At 39.4% G+C, this 12,070-nt stretch overlaps 1 protein-coding gene across 1 annotated transcript in view; it reads left to right on the top strand.

The window, feature by feature from the left end:
* Positions 1-12,070, top strand: part of nbeab (neurobeachin b) — a 185,485-nt gene that overhangs the window by 44,144 nt on the left and 129,271 nt on the right. The window contains exons 4-8 of the mRNA XM_069707305.1: positions 158-253; positions 993-1,114; positions 3,062-3,188; positions 5,468-5,587; positions 7,641-7,787. Of these exons, the coding sequence (XP_069563406.1) occupies positions 158-253; positions 993-1,114; positions 3,062-3,188; positions 5,468-5,587; positions 7,641-7,787 (612 nt within the window). The remainder of the gene's footprint in view (positions 1-157; positions 254-992; positions 1,115-3,061; positions 3,189-5,467; positions 5,588-7,640; positions 7,788-12,070) is intronic.

The raw sequence follows: 12,070 nt of genomic DNA, 5'->3' as shown, positions 1-12,070 counted from the left end.
ATATGTGATGGTTTGACACTGCCACTTGAGTTGCCTCCAGCAACACAGATCTGTTTGGGGCTTGTGCCGTAATTTACTAACTGCTGAATGAGTGAATGAGTTAACTGGCAAGGTGTGTGACAGAGAAAGCCTCTTTTTGTCTTTGCCACCTGTGCAGCCTAAGCATGCGGTCAAAATGTTGTCGGTGCTGAATCAGATGCCCCAGAGACATGGTCCAGATGCCTTCTTCAACTTTCCTGGTCGCAGTGCAGCAGTAAGCTTTCATATTTTTAATATTTTCTGTCAAAAATAGATTTTTTTTTAGAACCTAACAGATTGCCAAGACAATTTATTGAAAAAAACCCAAAAAAGACAAACTAACAAAAGACAACATAGATATTACAATATACAAAACATATATCCTAAATGCCTTCTGGGCTCACTGTAATTAGGCTTTTGATGCCTGAGGAGGACAATACATTTGCTGTTAAGTGGGTTTTTCCTTCACTTTGCGTGATCACAAAGCCTTGCTGCATTTCTAATCAACACACTGCAGGATGCTGATTAAAGCAAGTAAACAAAGTATCACAGTAATGTCACTAAATGTAATTTTTCACTGATGGTTTAAAAGTAGTTTTTTAGCAACTCCCTCCAGATTCTTGGAGAGTAATTGCAAATTGACACAGCTATGAACAGACCTAGACTAATGGCTGGATGTATTGCCATTATATAGTATGCAGCATGAAATGGAAGCATAATATCATCCAAAGGTAACATGTCTTCAAATACCATTGCAGAGGTCGCCACATATTTTCAATCTCAGATCAGTTATTTCATATAATAGTATTTGGATGCTCCTCTTTTCATTTTTTTTGTTTTGTTTAGTAAACACCTTAGTTTTGACTCAAGCCTATAAAGTGTTGTAGTGTAATTTACCTTAAGTATCAACTAATTTGGCTCTAGAGGCATTACAAAAGATTTTTAAACAGCTGTCTTTATTTTCTTTGCTTTAGGCCATTGCTTTACCTCCTATTGCTAAGTGGCCTTATCAGAACGGGTTTACATTCAACACCTGGTTCAAAATGGATCCTTTGAATAACATCAGTGTTGACAAGGACAAACCATATCTCTACTGGTAAGTACAAAACACCGTACATTTCTGCTGCATGTTTCCGACATCCTCAGTGCACCCTCATCTTGTTCACAGGTGCTGTGAGCCTTCATTATGACACCAAAGAAAGGAACATTTTCTGTTTTTCATCAATCTAATTGCTTTAGCCTTTTGTTAGAAATCATACCCTCTCTGCAGAGACCTATAAAGCTACCAGCACCTTTATTGACAAAGCAATATGCTGTCTAATACTCTGTGACCTTCAGTGATTTTTCGCTTCTAAAACATATTACCACTGCAACTTGTTTTTCAAGGTTAAACGAGGTTTACACAGACTACTTTTCACACACGGGTAACATGTGACTAATGTGGATTGTAAAAGGGTATGATTTTTCCAGATGATAGTCATGAATTATAATTTTTTTAAAAAAGGTGAGATTATAGAGATTGAATCCCATTCAGGAATGAACTACAGCAGCTGGAACTGTCTGCCATTGAGGTGGATTGCTGCATTGAGCGACACTGTGGAGGTATTAATATAGATTTGAATATCTGCCACATAAAGGCCCACATACCAGTTGTTGCAGGATCTTGTGAAAGTTAATATCGATGCTAAAAATCAATTTCCCTAAAGTGCAGTGATGTTTGGGTGCTGTACTTTTTTTTTTTTTTTTTTAGGGGAACATAGGGAGAAAATCACAGACTATAATGGGACATATAAAAGAGTTGTGGAAGAGAATGAAAAGGAAAGGGTATGATAAAGATGAAAAGGAAGAGCTGTGCTAAACAGGAAAAATAATTGGTCCGAGATAACAGTTCATCTACTGGCTGCCATTACTTTCACCTGGATCTCACATTTTACATGAAAGAGTCTATTCAATTTAGAAAGACTTGCTCTGTGTTCCTCTGATGTGTAACATCAAAAAGAAAAAAAGGAAAAAATATTGGCTATGCTAAGGTGTTGGTATTCATGTAGCAGCTACTCCGTACTGACAGAGTCACAAAAGGGGCTAGATATGTCAAGCTAATCCTGTTTATGCGCTGCTCCGAGTGCCTCACGGCTCAGTGGCAGGGCATGTAGACAACAAAAAAAGAATTGTATCTTCAAAAGCTTGTCCACCAGTGCATCTTGGCTTGCTTAGCGGTAGCTAGGTGTGGGACTCTGTACGTTTCTGGCCCTCCATCCACTCCACAATGTGAAAGCCTGTGCTCTATTTGTCTGCCATGACAAAGAGGTCTGTTTGTTTTGGATGATCCCTGGCGGGGTGGGAGGGTGGGGGGGAGGGTGGGGGTGGAAAGGGTCTTTGAAGATGGAAGATTGCTGCAGACATAAAGACTGTAGGAGTGTATTGAGTATGTGTCAGCAGCAGAAAAAAAGATGCTCAGTTCAAGCCAGGAAGGTTGTTTGTGTGGGCTGTGTAGGGTCTGCTCATATTGTATACAGTCTGCATATCCTCAGTACTGATGGCGTGTGTCTTTGTTGGGTGTAAGGAAGACCACAGTGGAGAGATTAGACACTGACAGCATTACTAAATATTATGATCATCCTCAAGTGATCCTCGCCTTGGTAGTTGTTTCAAAGCCTGCGGAATTCACTGTCACTGTGGTTTCACATCAGCTATTTTCCTGTTCTGATTGGTTTGGCATAATATTATAATTATTTTAAGAATATTAAAAGTTACCTGTTAGTTACTCCTGCAAACTGTTTTGTGTCTGCACAGTGCAAGGCAATTCAAATTATATTGACCTCAAAGTTATTATGCAGTGAAGCCACTATCTTGCTTCATTTACTGGTTTTGACAGAATACGTGACATGTTAAGGAGGGGATGTCCAAAGAAATAAGGCACAAAAATGCATCACTTGTTCGTGAAAACCCTTCCAGCTTAGTTGGTTTGTAACTACATTATATTCTCCTTGTGGATAAATGAATTAAAGTTACCCTTACATAGTGTACATGTCTCTGTTTGCAGCTTTCGCACCAGCAAGGGCATCGGCTACTCTGCACATTTTGTCGGTAACTGCTTGATTGTGACATCACTCAAGTCTAAAGGAAAAGGTTTCCAGCACTGTGTGAAGTATGACTTTCAGCCCAGGAAGGTAAGAGCACCTGTGGTTTTCAGTCAATATTAGGTTGATTCTGTATGTGGTCTTTTTTACAGCATGTCATGTTGTTATTCAGACCGATCACATTTATATACCCCTACTCTTGGTGAGTATTATACAAGTAAAAATATATTTGAAGTCTTTTGTATTTAAATAGTGACACTGAAGACATGCACTACATAGAAGCGACTTTAAATACATGTAAGTTGCATATAAACTTAAATTATATTATACCCATAGCCTATAGTATACTCAATGCATAAGTACCTTAAAGTCCAATACCACTGAGGGCCACCGGGGGCTGGCTCCTAAAAATATCTGGCTTCAACTGACTTACATTCAAAAAGCATCAACTTCTCTCACTAAATACAAAATGAATACATTTTTTATGGAGTCATGAACTAAATTCACTCTTTCTGATCAGAGTTCTGGTGGTCCATCTGAAAATAATCCTGCAATTAATTATATATTAGAGAGGTATGTTCCAGAGCATGCCTGGTTTGATTGACATGCCTGGGGTGTTGTCAGGTTGCGGCCATAGGTGGGCGGGCATTGCGTTCCTTGGTTCTCAGTCAAATCCATCCCTTGTTCAAAATGGCTATGACTAAAATGCCTCCAGGCTTCAGAATAAGTGGCATGATGTTGGTATCCACTTGATTATAATAACCACTGATTGCCAGGATTGTAAATAATTGTCACTCAAGCTGAGATGGAAGATATAAAGTATTTAGATTTGATTTGAAACGCTCAAAAGTGATGCTGCTATTTATTTCCCCTGCAGTTTCTTTCTACACTTTCCCCTGACTCCACACCACCTGATTATTGATTGCTATGAGTTCGCACGTCTATGTTGTATGTCTACATGTAGATCTGTGAAGTGTTTACATGCCCCCCCCATCCCGCCGTCCTCCCTGAGGAGTCCTGCAAGTGTAATTGGATGTAAACGTAGATGAGACAATGAAACTTAGTTTAGCGTGGAGTGTCAGTGCATTGTGCCCGTCCCTGCAGAGAAAAAAAAACACTCTCAAAGCATGTGTCAAACAATTAGAGCGTAACACCTGGGAACAACTGTTTGTCTCATTCCAAGTGCCACAGTGCAGGTAAAGGTTTATTGAAGCTCTTCGAAGAAAAAGCGTGTTGAATTAAGTTTTTAATTGATTTTGGGTTCAGACATCTGTGGATAAGTGCAGTTTTAAATTATCTCCAGGCAGCTTGTTCTCTTCTCCTCAGGAATGAATTTTGTTTTTTTTCCAAGTGTCCTTACCTCTGCATGTAGATGGCTGTAATTCCATTAGACTGCTGTCGGCACCCTTCTTGGGTCAGACCAATAAATAGTGAGAACACGGTCATGTAAGGTGGTTGTGCCGGGCTTACCCAGTGTTCATACTCTGAGCAGCTGGGGTGCTTTGAGCCACACTGTTCTGTGCTCTGCAGTTCCAATAAAGAGGTGGATTTTGCCCTGTGTAATGTTAACATTCTTTTCATTAGTTTGAACCTTTTATCATTGATTTCATCACTTTGATTGAAAATTAAGAAAGATACAAGAGAATACGGGTTTCCACAAAGTCTTGGAAATAAAATGAGTAGAGAGCTGCAGCATCCTAAACTATTGTTTTTGTCTGTGAAACACAAAAAGTCTGGTGGACATAATATCCCGAGAAAATCTTTTCAGTTGAGGCCCGTCGTTTGAGTCGACAAACTTGTCAGCACTCTATGCATTGGCTCGGTTTCCTCAACTGCTTTAGGATATCTCTGCGCTTGATATGGCTTATTGATGGCTTCTAATGCAGATGGAGAGGAAATGGAAAAACAGCCGTGGGGTATTCATTTACATATGAAATTTAAATGGTGAAAAGTCTCTAATATTTGTGACTTTCTTTGGAGTACACCGACCAGTGAAAAGCTAAACGATTAAAGTCACCTCTCTGACTGTAGTTTCATCCCTGAATGAGCGTGTGTCTGACACGGATTTGTGCGGACTGAAAAATGAGTTAGTCGTGCCTCCTCTTAGCCTTTCCTCTGATCTATTATTCACTGTCTTGCATTGCAAATTTCTGAACATAAGGAGCCAAACCTCACTTCTGTGGATTTCCAGTAACTTTGAGTTTCATCTGGGTAAAAAAAACATCTAATTGCACGGCTGAATATATAAGTTGGAGTTGTTGCTTTATAAACCAAACTCTACTTTAGTTTCTTAACTCCTATTTATCAAGTGACAGTTTCTGTAGCTCACTTCCTGAACTTTTTCTCTGTGACTGTCTTCTCGCCCTCAGTGGTACATGATCAGTATAGTTCACATCTACAGCCGCTGGAGAAACAGTGAGATCAGATGCTATGTGAACGGACAGCTCGTTTCTTATGGAGACATGGCATGGCACGTCAACACCAATGATGTAAGCCTTCTTCCTTTTTACTCGTCACTATTGTCACCTTGCCGTGGCTTTGATGTTTATTGGCACAGATCTGACTGACTGACACATCAGTGTTTCACATTGTGTTTATAGTGGGAGTTAAAAAAAAATTCAAAGAAAAACATTTTAATTCAGAAATATGACTTCATCAGTACAGATTGGTAATACTATTAGACTGAAGCTTGCTTGTTAGAAACTACATGATGAGTGATAATGTGACAGTACATGTGATAGTTTGAACGAGTCCTGGTGTCACACGTTGCTAATTTGGGACTGATTTTAATGTCATACTTTAAACTTGCACTTGAAGAGATGAGACACATTCTTTAATAACCATTCAAAATATACCACCTTGTTTTCAAGCGGATCCTAAAAATCTAAAATACATGCAAAACATGCAAAACATTTTTGGTACGTGATAATTACCAAAATCAAATGTGACTAAAAAAACAAACAAACAATAATAAATATCCTGTAATAAGACATACAAAATCAGGAGAGTAGAGCATACATTTAAAAAAAAAACTTTTTTCATAAAGAAATAAAAACAAGTATTAATGATATCATACACGATACAGGGGTTGGAAATTTGTGGGTAAATTATTCAAATCAAGGGGAGCTTTAAACATAAAAGCTTTCTTAGTTACTGACTTGGAGACTACAGGAAAATAAAACAATAGTGAAGGTATTAAAATATACACATCTACAAATGAACTATAGCCAATGTCACTGTCTTCTTATGATGGAAGAATCTCAAACACTGTATACCGAATGGTTGTGAAAGGACAGCCAATAACAAATCTGCATGGTTTATTTTCATAGGTGCCCTTCATACTGCAGCATATGATTGATCATGTATTTCACCACAATGACTGAAACTGCCTTAATTTGTGATGTTACTGATTTTTTGTTGGAAGAATTTTCCAACACCTGGAGAGAAATCTTCAGGTAGCTTTAATCTGAAGAGGAGGGTTTTTTTTACAGCTGCATCGCAATCACAGAGAGGACAGTTTGAGTTGGATTTTAACTGAGGTAAAGATAAGATTTGTGCTGCAGAAGGAAGTTGCATATGATAATAACACCACCACATTGTGGCTTAACTGTATCCTGGATGGGGATTATTTAAACCACAACCATATGTCTTCTCATATGCTACAGAAAGGGAGATCACATTATTGGACACTTGCACAGAAAATGTTGTAAGCTAGAAAGGTGCTACATTTGGTTCCTGGTAAACAAGTTAGAAAAGCTGACAAGTTATAAATAGGCATTGCTGTACTTGAGAATGATACAGAATTTGTATTGACAACATAATTCCTCTTTAAATAAAAAATTCCCATTTTACATGTTTTTTTTTTCCTCTCTCAGCTTTACCGTGTGCTCGGCCTCCACACTTAGATATGGATTATTGTCATCCTCCACCATAACCAAATTAAAGCTGAATTTCAGCAAAAGAAACTGGATAACCATATTTTACATTCCGCACCGTCATGTGTGGTAATGTGTGCTTTGTTTAAATGTTACATATCTTTTGTCTTTACTTACTCATAGTCAGCACATCACACATTTAATCCCGCTAACTGAGTTAAATATAAGACAAGCATCAGCAAGATCTTGAATTCTGTTTTTTTCTTCACAGCACGACTTGTGAAGGTCTTTAGTTTTTATGTAATTTGATCCTGCTGTTGTAAATTACCCTTCGATTTGATCCTGAATGTAACCAGATCACATATTCCCACTATCACAGAGATTATATTGGAGTTTCATATCTTTGTAAATCAGGCATTATTGTCAGAAATTCTTTCCATCACGATATGTTTATGGTAGACACTGAGACAACCCATGAAGATGTTGTGTTGAATAGCTACACAGAATTTCTAGGCCACAATATAAAAAAAAGATACATAACCTATTTGCGGGATCAAGTATTAAATTTATTTTTTTGCCCTCAGTCTAATACAGCTGGGTGTACTTTTTTTTCTCTAGTCCCAAAGTACCAAATGATGTAACCTCTTTTTCGATGTCCCTCTTGCAGAGTTATGATAAGTGCTTCCTTGGATCCTCGGAGACAGCGGATGCTAACAGAGTTTTCTGCGGGCAGCTCGGAGCTGTCTACGTGTTCAGCGAGGCCCTCAATCCCGCACAGATATTTGCAATTCATCAGCTCGGACCGGGCTATAAGGTGTGTGCTCGATGGTGACTAAATCTGATTACATGTAAGCAGTCCGCGTCACCTCTCCATCTGTGAAATCAATGATCAGCGGTGCCCTGCTGTAGTTCCTCTGCCTTGTGTCTGTGTCCTGGTTTTCCTCCCAGATAAACGGCTGCATAAATTACCTACTTCTGGGGAATAATGGGACAGTACACAGAGGGAGGCGGCAGGTACTCCGAGGGGAGACAGAGCCCTGAGCCAACTCATATCAGCTGCAGCAGGTGTAGCACTCCAGAGCTCCATGACAAAAATCAAAAGATGAATGTGACTATAGAAAGATGCTGACCTGCACAGGAGGGGATTTGTCTGTGAATGTTTATCGCAGGGTTGCAAAATATCTAGTGGATTTTTCATTTAAATTACTTTTATTTATTTATTTATTTAATCTACATCTATATTATAAATATTCAATTCATCTTATATAAGATACAACAGCGTTACTCGTTGGTGCGCAACACCAGGTTGAGGTTTGTGAGTTGATAGCTTAATTGTAGGCTTTTAATGGAGTTTTCTTTTCTTTTTTTACAGTCACGTAACGAGTGTAGTTGTCATCAGTAAAGTTCACCTGCGTCATCTTCTTTTGCGTGTATGTGTAAGAGAAGCACAGCTTCATGAAAGCCGCAGCAGAGCAGAGAAACAGACAAATTAGCGTGACTTTCAGAGACAGAAAAATGCATGAACGACTATCATACTGAGCTGAAATGAAACGGGTGCACAGGAATTAAGTAAATAAATGGTAGTCACTGTACGTAACTTCAATTCTTTCATATTTTGTTTCTTTCAGGGGGGGGCGAGTGGTCCCGTTGGCGGGACGGCTCACCCTCCTGTGACAATGGTAGGCGGAACAATACAGGATGTGCCTGTTCATTCTCAGATTCGTCTTTCTCCTTCTCACTGTCTCTTTGCACCTGATACTCACAAAATGCTGCTGTTTGTTCACAGTGTTAAACCCTGAACTGAAACGAAGGAATGACTTGCGCTGCCAAATCTGCTCTGAAATCGCAACGTGTCACAGGCAATTTGAAATATGCTCTTTGGCCATTATAGGCCACCTCTGTTTTCTCTCCAAATGGCTGAAGACTAAATTTGGCTTTTTTAATAGCAGGAAAAGAAAAGCTTCAAAGAACGTGCTTAGACAATCTGTTGAAATAATTTCAGTCAGGTCTGAATGCCTTGGGATTCCTAGAACGGCTCATTGTCGGGTGTTTTTGGTAATGACTGCTGACTTTTTGTTCCCCTCTGTAATTGCTGTTCTGGACTTTGCACTAACCTGCGGTAACATGCAGCAGAGCAGTGGGTCAGAATCCTTGACATAATGAGGAGCATGTGCCGATGAGAAAATTACCTGCAACCGATGAAGCTGTGAACAGTGTTGGTAATGGTGATGGAACTCGCCATGTGAGCTGAGGAGAAAGGTCAAGAGAGTCGTCAGACCCACTGATTGGTTGTTGTAATAGGAGCGCCAAGCAGGTGACGAGAGGCCTCTCTCTGTTCTAATTGAGAACTGTCAGGACGAGTGTGAGTGCAGCAGATTGCAGCATGTATCTGTTAGACCCGGTTCACACCAACGATTCGCGAAGAAACAGTTTCAGAACGTTGCAGGGAAAAGTTGCAGCAGTGGGAACCGGTCCGTTTTCAGCTCAACTCAAGCCAGCTGACGATGTGACTCTGCTTGTTGAGTCGCAAGTGGGCTGTTTTAGAGTGCAAGGGACCAAACGACAGAGCTGCTTCGGAAAAATATGGGAAAAGTTGACAAAACGGGGGAAGTCTCCTGTCTCAAGCTACTCTAATGAAGCACCCATGAAAGTGTCCAAATTCTCAACCTTCCCCATTCTTTTATGTTTTTGCCGTTTCATCTCTACTCAAAATTAAACTGTTGCAAGTAACTCACTCTCACTATCCTCCTTTATGTTTGAAAATGCTACAAATTATACTCATTCATTTATGAGTTCCATTCATTCATCAACCATTCATTCATATGTACTAAACATAATAGAACTTCACAATAAATCAAAATAGGCAGAATTAGAACAATAAAATATAGACAAGATTTAAATAAGCAGGCTAAAACAACAGGAGTGGGCAAAATATAATCCTGATATATAGATAAGGCACCAATAAAATCAGTTAAAACAGTTACAAGTTTGGGCAGAAGAGGTTTGTGATTATGGATTTGAATTGGCCATCGATTTTTAAAGCGTGTTGAAAATTGTTCCAGGAAGGGTTAGGGGTTAGGACTGTACTCGGGAGATTTTAAGCATGAGCGAGTCAGTTGAGCCAGTTTGATGAATTCCACTGATAAAATCTAGTAAGCAATTGATATAGGTAGGTGTCTTACTGATAATGGCCTTATTAATAAAACCTGCTTGTTTCGCCTCCAGCTATTGAAAAGCCTGAAAAGCCGGCAGTTACAAAGAGAAGTACAGAGAGTCGTTGCTGTGGAGATGTTGGCCGTCCGGTAGATGCTTTGGTGTAAACTGCTGGTTTGAAAAGCTTACAATATGTACACTGGACTTTATTTGTTTCAACTCTGCTCAACCAGAGGAAAAAAACAATATCTCCACTGAAGTATGATTTATTTTTTCACTCATGTTCCTCTCATGCATGTTTGATATTCGACATGCTGTGTCCCGTTTCTCAGTTAAGTGACTATAACTCCTGCACAGTTGGTTTAAATGCAGGGATTGTGTCTGCCTCGGGTTCTACCACATGTTATGATTTATGGCTGTAAATCTGACAGAGCTGTTAGCAGGATCTGTCCCCCAGGCTCTTTTCATATTACTCCATCTGAAATTGTGCTCTGACCTGAGATGCACTTTTTGGTTATTTGATTTAAAGTACCAACAAACAACTTTTGGCTGTATATTACCATGTTTATGACTGGTCTGAAATGCCCCAAGCCATCCAGAGATAGCAGTCAGCAGCTGACTGTAATATTCTTCTGTCATTCATCAGTGCTGTTTTTAGCAAAGGTAATCTTTGGGGGAAGTCTAAGAAGTGGAAGAATTCATGCAAGGGGATTGGCAGACATTTTTGCGAAACATAAATGGTATGAAGACTATAATTCCCAACGGATTCCAGCAAACATATCTGTTTTAAATTCTAGATTTGTGAATAAGCTTGGTCTGGAGTCATAAAGTCACATCCGTCACAACAATATCCAGTCACAGACTCACTGCACACCCATATTAGTCTTTGTTTTTACTAGTCAAATCAATAAAGGCATGACTCTATATCTATTTCAGATGATGCACTTTGTTATTTCTGTCTTCCCTCCATCATGTGTTCTTCATGAGGCAGATTAGACAATTGAATTTGTGCCAACACTGCTCTGCAGTATGCACCACAGATTCCCTCAAAGAGACTGAGTGAGTTTCACAGTCCTGTTCCCCCCGATTTGGAGAAAGGAAATGTTACCTCTGTGTGGGGACCACAATATGTGAAGTAGAACATGACACGAGAACCTCGCATATCACTACTTCAGATTTACTTTGCAGGCCATGGACACAGTGGACAAAGGACCTATTTTATTATGGCTTTTGGTGTTGGAATGAACTTCAGGCTGGAATATCGCCTCTCATTTCTCTAACCAGTTTTAAACAAGCGCCAATGACAGTTTTTACTACAAAAGGTTTTTGCTGTGATGTATAATTCATTTTGACACACATTTTCTGTGTACAATAATCTCTTCAGTGATGGGTGGATGTTCATTACAAATTTGGACCCCGTGTTTTGTATTTTATTGTATGTATCAAATCGATGTGCACTTGACGTGTAACCTTGCTGCCTTCTTGGCCATACCACCATTGAAAACAATGTTGTCTCAACTGTTTTTTTTTTACCTGGTTAATCATTGGTTGAATAAAAATAGTTACCAGCAAGTGAAGATGCTTTCAACAATAATGCCACACGTTGCTTTTATTTATCATTCGACTTCCTGCTAAATGCAGGAAACCAAAAAACCTAAAACACTTCATAATGCTGAGATTGGAGGTCTGTGTGGGCCGGACCATCGTTTGTTGCTGAACATAGCTCTTTATGACTCTGGCTGTATGTTTTGGATTGTTGTTATGCTATAAAACAAGTTTGGGACGGATCGGAACCCTGATTGTATAGTGTGGGGATAATAATCAAAACTTCTGATCTCCTCCACCGTGGAGCTGCTTTCAGCCATGCACATAACATACGTCATACCATTGCATCATATTTACAATTATACCAATATCAAATTGAATGACACCATATGGCACACC

The sequence above is a fragment of the Brachyistius frenatus genome, unplaced genomic scaffold (assembly GCF_029030835.1).
Source record: "Brachyistius frenatus isolate BFR_SWC_R1_liver_20210118 unplaced genomic scaffold, ASM2903083v1 Contig_68, whole genome shotgun sequence".
Taxonomy (NCBI): domain Eukaryota; kingdom Metazoa; phylum Chordata; class Actinopteri; family Embiotocidae; genus Brachyistius; species Brachyistius frenatus.
This window is presented reverse-complemented; position numbering and strand designations above follow the sequence as displayed.